This window comes from Priapulus caudatus, unplaced genomic scaffold, assembly GCF_000485595.1.
Source record: "Priapulus caudatus unplaced genomic scaffold, Priapulus_caudatus-5.0.1 Scaffold73, whole genome shotgun sequence".
NCBI classification, from domain to species: domain Eukaryota; kingdom Metazoa; phylum Priapulida; class Priapulimorpha; order Priapulimorphida; family Priapulidae; genus Priapulus; species Priapulus caudatus.
The window spans coordinates 42,362-53,157 of record NW_014577134.1 but is presented as its reverse complement, the minus strand read 5'-3'; the positions used below and the strand labels follow the sequence as shown (position 1 = coordinate 53,157).

The window sequence follows — 10,796 nt, the reverse complement described above, 5'->3', positions numbered from 1 at the left end:
TTATTTACTTGAACACAATGTGCCTTTGAGGGCGGCAGACCATGCAAATGAACTCTTCAAGAAAATGTTTCCAGACTCACAAATGGCCAAAAAGTATGGTTGCAAACATACAAAAACACGTGAAATTGTGAGAAATTGCAATTCTTACCTGTGTTTTAATACATGTATTATTACTATAGTAACCTAACGGTGTACGCTATCTGAAAAGTCATGAAAGTGTTTTGAATCCTAACTTGTAGGGTTGAGTCTAGGGTTGAGATAGTGTCATCAGACATGAGAATATGGCCCACAGTATGCCTCAGATTGCAGGAAAATGGCTTAAATATTTCACAATTTTCTGGGGGGCATGCCCCCAGACCCCCCCTAGCACTGGCATGCCTACGGCACGCGGGCCTGCCTGTGGCAGCCGAGGTTAAAAGGGTGCCGTTTCCTTTCGGAATTCATTATAATAAAACACTACAGTTTGCAGCTGTCAGTATTTCGAAATATGTCCATATTTTTTTCTTTATGGTTGTCAAATTTGGCATGTGCGTGCATGTATGTATGCATGTATAAATGTATGTACGTCTGTGTGTTTGTTGTTTGTTCGTTTGCGTGTGTATGTTTGTGCGTGCGTGATCGCGCGCGTGTGCATAAATTATTGTGGGCTTGTGCTCGTGCTAGTATGTGATGTCTATCGCCGATCATCCCCCCACTCCTCGGTACGGATTTACGCCCCTGATACATAGCCAGCCTTTAGCCATAGGCATAGACACATATACAATACATAGACACTATCAATCATACATGATACAGTATAGTGACAGTCTGGGCACAGGCACTTAGACCGTCTCAATAAAAAAAATTAATGGTAATTAAACACGAAATGTACCAAAGTCTTAATGTTTCTCTACTCTATTTCGCCTATAATCACCTGTATAATGTAAATGCCAGTCAAATGCTCATCTGCAACACGCAAGTACACCGCACGCCCGCGCTGTGCACAAACAACATGAATAAGAGAGCCCAGAAACATGAAGACTTTGGTATATTTCGTGTTTATTTACCATTAATTTTTTTTATTGAGACGGTCCAAGGCAAGTGCCTGACTGTGAGTGTGAGTGTGAGTCTGGGTACCTACATTTGACATGGTTGATAACCAATAAATTCACAACTATTTCAGCTAGAAGGAGAAGTGCCGCAACAGTCCAAGTAAAACGTGGGTCGAAAAGTAAGCTACTACAGTATTCCCTGTAATTGAACTTCAAAATTTGCTTCGCGAAATTCTGCAATCGTCGTTTCGTTTTGGATAATTTTGTTACATGTTTCTTCTTCATGGGCGCAGCCATACTTGTGATGTCACGACTATGCTCACATGTGCGACATCTGGTGTTAGTTTGTACCCATGAAGCTCCGCCTGATATATTGATGAGCTTTCTGTTTGATTGAGTGTCTGTCCTTACGTTTGGAATGTTTTAATTCCGTAAGTATTTCGTTATCTGTTGTGGCTTGTGGTAAATTATTTCATAAGACTTTTCACAAAGAACATCTAATTCTTGAACTTAGTGAAATCTTTGGCATTGTATATGTGGTTGTATGTTGTATGTGGTTGTATGTGGTTTGTATGTTGTGGTGACTGGTGACTAGCCTCACTGACTGGTGTGTAAACTTTACATGATTGATAATGATACGCATACTAGTATACTAGTTACTACTACTACTACTAGTTACTACTGTACTGTCATTGATACTGAAGTAGGCCTAGTATCTATAAAATGCATATCGTTGGTATATATGTATATGAGTTTTTGCCTCAGGCTCAAGATAATGCTCAGGCTTCATATAACGTTTGCAGTTGTGCACTCTTCACTTCAGTTATTGTACCTAATTATTGCAATCCCACTCACTGACTCAGTCAATGTTGAACTTGCAGCTCTAGTCTAGTAAGCCTACTAGTAGTAGTACTAGTAGTAGTGCCTATGTTTCAAATGCTTATAATTTAAGGTAGTGTATCTGCATGTCGCTCGACTCGTATACTGCTGTCGGTGTACCCTTTGCTCCGGCCGTTGCAGTCTTCCAAAGAGAGAATCAGTGCCTTGTGAAATACAAGAGAAGGACCCCAAGGTACAAGATACAAGTACGAAAGTAGTAGTACTAGTACTTCATCTGTAGCTCCAAGAACCGTCATGCATTGCAAGACCATGTGGCTCAAAGATAGAGAGCATGTCCATTGTTAAATAAACATCATCCTATCAGGAGTAAGATAATATAGGTTTAATAAGATCCTAGGTATCTTAGGTATCCTAGGTATAATAAGATCCTATATTATCTTACTCCTGATCCTATTCTATCACCGTCCTGGATGTCATCTCTATCCTTGAACCGACCATGTCACTAATTGCATGTATTATTGCTTCAATTGCATGTATTGTATTCATTATTGTTCTCATTGCTGCCTCAGGCGAATTCATCTGCTGCATTTTTATGATTTAATAACTGCCATTGCAGGAAGATATGGTGCTTACAGTTATTATTGCGGAAGGGGTCGTTGTCGTATCAGGTACTGCATATGTGTACCCGAGGTACATATATGTATACACAAAGTGTACCAGACTTGTACTACAGAAGTGTACCCTAACCCTAACCCTAAACATACCTCATATAAAAATATAAACATAATACTAAACAACCTAAAACTACCTTGGGTACATATATGTAGTACCTGATACGACAACAACCCTTTGTGCGTTATTATTATGAACAGCCTTCTGTTTCACCTGACAAACCTGATGTATGTTACCTATAACAACATAAGATCCAATAGTAACATGGGTTTCTGTAGCTATGAATGTTGGGCATGTTTATTTAGTATATAGATACCACTGATGGTAATCTACCCAGAGACACACACCATGGGCGTGTTTGTTTGGGTGGATCTGATCATATGATCTGGATCAGACGTATCCAGTAGTCTTGCACGTTTGTTTAGGCCGATCACTTATCCGGATCACAAATTGCTGACTCTGCTGATAGGTGGATTCCAAGGGGATCTAATATGGCAGCATGTGACTCAGCCAATCACTGCTTGTTGTTAGTTATGAACCATCCTGTGATAGGTCACAGGGGAGCGTGATCTGTTGGAAGTGGGTTTGCATTTCTTTGGGCAGATCAGCATCAAGCGATCCTGATCAGACAGATCCGTTCCAAACAAAGAGACATTGAGTAACCTGTAAATTGTGACTAGTATTACAGCACGTTGCATAAGTGACAGTGAGCACTGATTGGCTAATTTCACATGCCATATTGGATCTGGTTGAATCCTTAGCAATAGGATCATGAATCAGTCAAAAAAGGGCAATATCATAGGTTTTGTGTGATCGATATCAATTATCCGGCCAAACAAACACACCCGTAGTAAACATACAATTAGTAGCAATGACTTTCATATCTCAAGCCAGTTAGGGCACTTGTGAAAGTCTCACATTTCATTTGCTCTTCATTTGCTCTATCTCAATCGTGGGACTTGTTTAGCACTAGAATGCATGCACTGCTGGACTGCAATGATATATAATAAGTTAACCCTAAATTTTAGCATTATAATGCAATTATGACCATTTTATTGGTACATCATTTGTACATTCATGATGGTTCCAAATGCTTCTGCAGTTCCAATATTGTTTAAGGTTTTTGTGCTCGGTATTTCTTAATTAGACATTGCTAGTGCTGAAACGATTAAAAACATAAGCGAAGGGAGAAATCATATTTGAAAGTTGTGTACCTGTTCATTGTATGCAATTTGATAGACATGCAGTTGAGCTCTACACACATACTCCTGCTGCCACAATTATCATTGGTTGAGCTAAATACAAGTATGTTTGGTATTCAATTGCGTGTGTTTGTGTGTGCGTTCTTGCATGTGTGCGTTTGTATGTATGATTCTATACCTTCGAGTTTTACGTCAGGTCCTAGAAAGACACGTGCAGTTCATGTTACGCTTACACAGTTATTATGCCAGAGGGGTTTTTCCATCTTTAGATTTCTGACCAGCACAAAGCACATCCATCACAGTTTTTGTTGATTCTGGGATAGGCCACATCTGGCACGCCAGCACCAGCAGTAATCTAAAAGCCCATGTGCCTTTGTGTGGTGCTACTACATTATGCTGACTACATTATTAATTTTGCATTACCTCTTAGTTGTTTTTTGTCGGTTAGGGGTGTTTGTGAGCAGCATTGTCTTAACTGCATCCACAGTTGTACAAATAATGTCAAATATAATAGTAGATCATTTTGGAAATTTATAGCCATACTGAATGTTGGTTAAGTAATTCGTTGTGAGGCCATCTATTAAATAATGATTCAGATGACTTTGTTGATGCTAAGTGACATAAATTTAGTTCTAATAAGATGTTGTTCCATATGACGTATTCTATTGAGATACATCAAGGGCTCATGAACTGTTTTATGTGCACAAAGCTAGTTGATGAGCTCTTGAAGGTATAGTATGAATGACGTTTGAATATAAAAGATATTTGACAGTTTAGCAAATACCATGAAGTAACCGAATTAAAAGTAATTATTATTTAAAGTAAAAATAAAAATTTCTAAGTAATATGCCTAGATGCTAATTAAAAAAACTACGTGTCTACATGTTCTATTGTACTTTTTGCACGTATATTGTAAAATAACAGGATAACCATATATCAGTTTCAGTTTGGACTGATTTCAACCAGCTTCCACCGTAATCATGAAGGCCAGAGAATAGACATGAGAAAAGATCTTGCTGTATAGTGCTGAAGGTATGTCTGTGGGAATTTTAACAAAGCAACATGGTGACGGCTTGAGTGGAGCTCAGTTTCTTTTGAGATGGGTATGACAACGAACCAGTAATCTTCGTCAGATTACAAGTCAAATTAGGTGTTATATTTAAATAGGATTTAAATTCATGTATACTTCTCCCTGTAGGTAGTTGGTAGTCGTGTGTGTGTGCATGTTGCGTGTGTGTGCGTGATAGGCACATTTCTCAAAAAACAATACAATATAAAGTGTTGTGTTCATGAAAATTATTGTACTTGCTACGTGTGACAACGCAAGGTCGGACAAATTGGACAGGTTGGTTGTGCCGGTTCCGATTTTTTCCTGATAGCGTATTTTCTTGTAAAATTCAATAAGACTCCATTGCTACAACAATAGTATCCACACTAATCGAAATGCTGAGTGTGAGATACGACATAGTACTTGTGTATTCATGTGTACACTTGTGTACTCATGTGTACACTTGTGTACTCATGTGTACACTTGTGGACTCGGGTGCGTGGTCTTTTACATCTGTGTATCGCTGTCATGTAGTAAATCAACACAGTATTTAGGTTACAATTTGTGTCATTTGATATTATGCTATAACAAAAATACAGATATGACTTGCATTTAATAGTTAGTTCTAGTAGGTGTTTTTTTTTTATCCATATGTGCATCAATAATTACAGAATGCCATTTAGCTTCATCTCTTACTATAGTTTAGTGGTTGGTTAGTTGGATATCTGATAAGGAGAGGGAATTTACATGTAGTTGTTGATGATACGAACCTATAACACACCAACGCAAACCGACCCACACAGAAAGCGCTTTCAGTTTGAAACTATAACTATTAACCAATTTGATTTTAGCATTATATGCAAGCAGTTTTACTGATGGTAGGTGTGACAATATAGGGAGAGCTCAGAGCACCCATATTCCGTAGCAAGTTAACTTGTTGCAATGTAATTAGGTAATAACTAAGAGTAGTAATTGATGGTATTTACAGACCGTTGTACACATATTACCAGGAGTAAGATAATATAGGATCTTATCCTATATTATCTTACTCCTGATATTACCACGCACCTGTGCACACTGCACAGTAATGAGGCAGTACTCCGACTGTGAACTAGTGGTATTAATTAGTAGATTATAATTAGCTAGTTTTGCGATATGATCAATCACCGTCTTGTATTTTTTGTGGGGGGTACCAAAATAGTGTGGTTGGGAGAGGATGTCTAAAAAAGCATTTTGACAGCTGCATTCAATTTGATCGGGTTTCAACTTTGAGTTACACGATTTTATCTAGAAAGTGGGTGGAGCCTTTTCTTTCCCGCTGGGAAATTTGTAATTTTTGGTGGATAATTTTAATAAGTGCCTGGAAACAAACGCGTTGCATGGTCGTCTTTATATGAATGTTTGATGCACGGGTTGATATTCCCATTCCAGAATCCACCATGTAAAACGTACGGAAGTGCATTGGGTAGGTTAAATCATGAAGATCCTTTAATCACTTCTGCACAATCAAAACAGTTTTACGTTAATTTTTTTTGGTTTGCTCAAATATCAAGTACTTTATAATGTTTTCCTGTTTCATCAGTCCGTGTTGTTATCTTCCATGTTTCCAATGTGTCATGTGTCATGACTCATGTTTCCAATGTTTCCAACGAAGTCCATGTCTTCGTTATTTAGAGTGTACGCAATACTTTTTGTCACCGTGGAAAATGTTTTGTTGTTCCTACTTTTCCACAATGTTTTACATAACTGTGGAAATATAACATGAAGTTTCAATACACTTCTGTGCATATGGAACTTTCGAATTGTGTGGTATCATAAATAATCATATATATATATATGCGCCGTTGCCAAAGATACCTTTATATGGGCATACGAATACGAAATATTTCTTGTAAACGCGTATGTACATGGAATATACTCAGTAATGGTCACTATGCCAATAGTAAGCCAATGATAGTGTGTGTATAGATTTTTGATTTGGATATTCTTCCATTGGTGTGCAGATCTAACAGTTATATAATGTTGAGAGACTCGGCTAGGAGTGGTGCTGCGTGAATGATGTCCTAATTGATGTGAATTGACGTCCTAAAAGTGACTAGAGGAGAGAGCGCGGACAAGCTATGCGTACGCATGGCAACGTATTCTGTCTCTTTGCATACAATGGATGGATAGGGTGAGCAATGGGAGGTGGGGGTATGAGCGAGGGAGCAATTTTTGCGGTAAATATAACGCCAATCGGCAAGACGAAAATCCCTTTTAAAATTGCGGGTTTATGAAATCGTACTTGGCGCTAAAACACGTGCAAATGCCTGCAAATTGTGATGCGATACGCCGTCACTGCGTGTCGAGACCTGCTAACTGGAACTCTCAACCACCCCTGTGGGAGTGTTTGACCGTTCCACGCCACGCAAGCTCGTGTGCTCATTGATTATTTGTGGCACGCGGGGGTAATGTAGGCGCCTTGCTTCGCCATATACTACTACTAGCTCACCACGTTAGCTGAGCGTACGTCGTCGGCGGCTGGCTGCAGCCTTCTCCGCTGCTGCCTTATCTGTGTAGTGAGTATATACGTGCCGGCCGCGTGCAAGTCATTCTGCCATCGTGTCTTAGCGCGGAGGGATGCTTTTGATGTTAATGCCATTCGGAAACCTATCAGTATCAGGTAATATGCGTCAACTTAGTGACCTATAGCTGAGCGGTGGTTATATAAAATGATGGATGTATAGATGCAGGTGTGTCTGTAGGTACGTCGCAAGAACCGCTTTCTCGCCGTTTCCGCTTTTTCGAACTTTTTTTTTCGAATGCACTGGTGAAAGCTACTGCATGTTCTCCCATACGGTCGAGCCCCGTGTAATTATAAGTGCTAGGCGGTAATCCCGGGCGAAATCGAAAGTTTTGTGGGGCGTTGCTTCCCGTGCCTATACTTGGGTGGTCATGCATACTGAGCGTGAAATGCGATTGTTTCTCGCACGATTCACCGTGACGATGCGGTAGGTCGTTGTGTGTGTGCGTGTGCATGTGCGTGCGCCTGTGCGTGTGCGTGTGTATGTGCGTGTGTATGTGCGTGCGTCTGTGCGTGTGTATGTGCGTGCGCCTGTGCGTGTGTGTATGTATGTAGGGGTATCGGAGGTGATCGACCGGACCTCGTGGCCTGTTGTGTGCGCTTGTGTGCTAACGCAGGTGTGTACGTGCGTGCCTGTAGGTGTGCGTGTGCGCGTACGTTACTGCTCGTGTTTGCGTGCGTGCGTGCGTGCGTGTTTGCGTTTCCGTGTATAGTCACAGGTAAGTGCGTGCACGCGTGTGCTCTTAAATGATTTGATATGTGTAAGGTAGGTAGGTAGGCAGGTAGACAGGCGGGTGGGCACACAGGCACTTCGAACGTCTCAATAAATAAATAAAAAGGTAAATAAACACGAAATGTATTTACTACCAAAGTCTTAATGTTTCTCTACTCTATTTCGCCTATTATTGCCGATAATTACCCGTAAATGCCGGTCAAATGCTCATCTGCAACACACAAGTACACCACACGCCCGCCCTGTGCACAAACGACAGGAATAAGAGAGCTCAAGAATAAGAGGCAGTCACGCAGGAAGGCAGGCAGGTAGGCATACATGCAGGCAGGCGTACATACATTCTTGGTTTAAGTGTGCTGATAGGCTATGTGCATTGCTCATTAGCGTTTACAATCTGGTCCACTCAGCTGATGAAGATATGACTGGCTTCCCGGTAAGTTTGCACTTGGCACCCTGCCAACGTGTGGCAGCGCGTAGATTAACCGCGACTTGTTGTCAAAAACATCGCAATCCGCGAATCAAAATGAATACAATCGTAGAACTACTAGAAGTATCTAGGAGTTTATTTTCACGTCGTTTCGCTATAAAAGTTATGAAAATTTAGACTATATCTTTCTGACAACGAACGGACCCTTGTTAAAACAGCGTGTAACATTGCCGCGAAAGAGTGATAATGTTGGTGGGAAAGTTTTCTGCTCGATGCTCCTATGTGCGTTTTAGCTGATGTAAGTCGATGGATAGGGTGGAGTAGAGGAGCTATTTGCTCGCAGACGGGTTTTTACGCTGCCTGCCATGCAGTACAGGCGGGATGTTAACAGGCGATTGATTTCTCGTGCGATTCATGAAAGTTTGCGTTTCGACTGCATGCGCGCGCACATATACAGTTGCGCGCATGTTGTCGCACGCAAACGGTCTGCTGGTGAGCGTGTGCTCCGTAGGGGATCGCTCCCTGCGTGGTAGAGCGCAGTTAGAATCTAGTCAGCTACGCCACTTCTTGCTGCCGAGATAGTTTTCGGCGGTTTTTATAAGAAAATCGCCGTTCATCAACGCCTCATGTGTGCTGTATTTATACACATAAATCCTGTTTCGTCTGCAAGCTTGTCATGCAATCTTGTGGGGGGGGGCAGGACTTTTGAAGTATGCTGTTAATTACATCGCATGACCCCCAGGTTTAGGGTTGCCTTCAGGATTTATGCGCTTTTATGAGGCGCGTAAAAGGTAAAATGTACCTGTTCAAACAGGAATCTACCTGCATGTATAAATAAGCAGGAGGTTATTAAACTTCCTCATACCTGTTCAATGCTTTTGTGTGCAGCAGGCATTTACACTATACTGTTATTGGCTGTGCGCCGATTACCACGTTGAAATGCTATACATTTAGCGTATTTATTCTCAATGTAAATTCGTAAGTGGATGAAAGCCTGTAACAGCTTATTTTCAAAACTTGTGCATATAACGGCAGCGTTCAGTCTATACATTCTAATGGTCTATGGCAGGTAAAATACGTGACAACACATACTGAATTTCATAGCTCAGCTCTGAAAATGAAACTGTTAGCATATATCACTATTTACACGTGTATTGTGAAATGCTGCCATTGAGCAAAATGAAATCGACTCTCAATGTAAGAAGTACTCGAATATCTTAAAATGCAGTCCACGAATAAATTGGTAGCCTCGCACCCACGCCCTCTTTCTATAATATTTTTATCATGTTACACTAGCTTGCTAATGCTAAGTGGGTATTGTATATAGTGTGCATTCATCAGTACATGGAAATCGGTATTCGAAGTATTGACATTGTCCTCTTTTATTGGTGATTTCAGGATGAAAGCTGAGGACGATGTTGACGTAACCATTTCTAAGACTTTGTCGAAGGTATGGCGTCCCCGGCCATCAGTGTGAATTTGGTTTCTAGATCAGTCTGTCCGTCCGTCTGTCGGTCGATCTGTCTGTCAGTCTGTCTGTCGGTTTGAACACGGTTGATTTGCCATTTATTTGCACTGACTCGGACACGCAGGCAGGAATTCGTGTGTCTAACTCATTTAATTCTCGTCGTGTTCTTAGACCGGTGGCAGTCGCAATGATTAAGTAGAGTGATACATCACCGGGCACCTCCTAGATGTTCTAGTAAAGTCCCCTATGCCTAATTTTAAACAGGTCAGGTGTGTGTGCATGCGTCTCGGTGTTGTAATTTTCACCTGACCTGCGAGCAGCATGTCATCTGTCACCGGTGCGTTTATTTTCTGGTTTCTTAGTCTGTCTATTCATGTACTATTCAGTAGGTGGAGCTGTTAAGTGGTTGACCCTTTGTAGTAGCACAATTCTGTGTGGTTGTGAGATTTACGCACTATACGATATTGTCAACACACCTACAAGTGCAATTAGTTTGATATGGTTCTGGATTCCCCCCTCCCGCTACAAGGTTAACGTGTACATGCATGTATTCAGCACTGATTGTGGTTTGACGTGTGAAAGAGCTTATTATTGTATCCCCCGCGACGAAGTCGGCGGGGATACTATGGTTTCATGTCTCTTCCGCCGCCGCCGCCGCAGACAATTTCCCTTCCGCTCTATAACTCGACCCCTAATTCACCTAGCGCTACCAAACTTGGTATACTTACACATCTTGGGGAGAAGGTGAGCAGAGTACCAAAACCAGGTCACTGCGACCTTTATTTGACTTTTACCTTGACCTTGATTATATT

The 10,796-nt window shown here is 41.1% G+C and overlaps 2 protein-coding genes across 6 annotated transcripts in view; one reads left to right on the top strand and one right to left on the bottom strand.

Moving 5' to 3' along the window:
• Nucleotides 1–1,336, bottom strand: part of LOC106821437 (dol-P-Man:Man(5)GlcNAc(2)-PP-Dol alpha-1,3-mannosyltransferase-like) — a 6,404-nt gene extending 5,068 nt beyond the window's left edge. Inside the window, exon 1 of the mRNA XM_014826232.1 lies at nucleotides 1,121–1,336. Within this exon, the coding sequence (XP_014681718.1) occupies nucleotides 1,121–1,328 (208 nt within the window). The 5' untranslated portion in view covers nucleotides 1,329–1,336. The remainder of the gene's footprint in view (nucleotides 1–1,120) is intronic.
• Nucleotides 1,337–1,379: 43 nt separating this feature from the next.
• LOC106821444 (tripartite motif-containing protein 2-like) overlaps nucleotides 1,380–10,796 on the top strand; it is a 42,520-nt gene continuing 33,103 nt past the window's right edge. Inside the window, exons 1-3 of one of the 5 annotated variants that reach the window (XM_014826247.1) lie at nucleotides 1,380–1,462; nucleotides 4,686–4,777; nucleotides 9,915–9,966. In XM_014826247.1, coding sequence (XP_014681733.1) covers nucleotides 9,916–9,966 — 51 coding nt within the window. In that variant the 5' untranslated portion in view covers nucleotides 1,380–1,462; nucleotides 4,686–4,777; nucleotide 9,915. The other 4 variants (XM_014826249.1, XM_014826254.1, XM_014826250.1 and 1 more) reach the window with 4 other exon arrangements.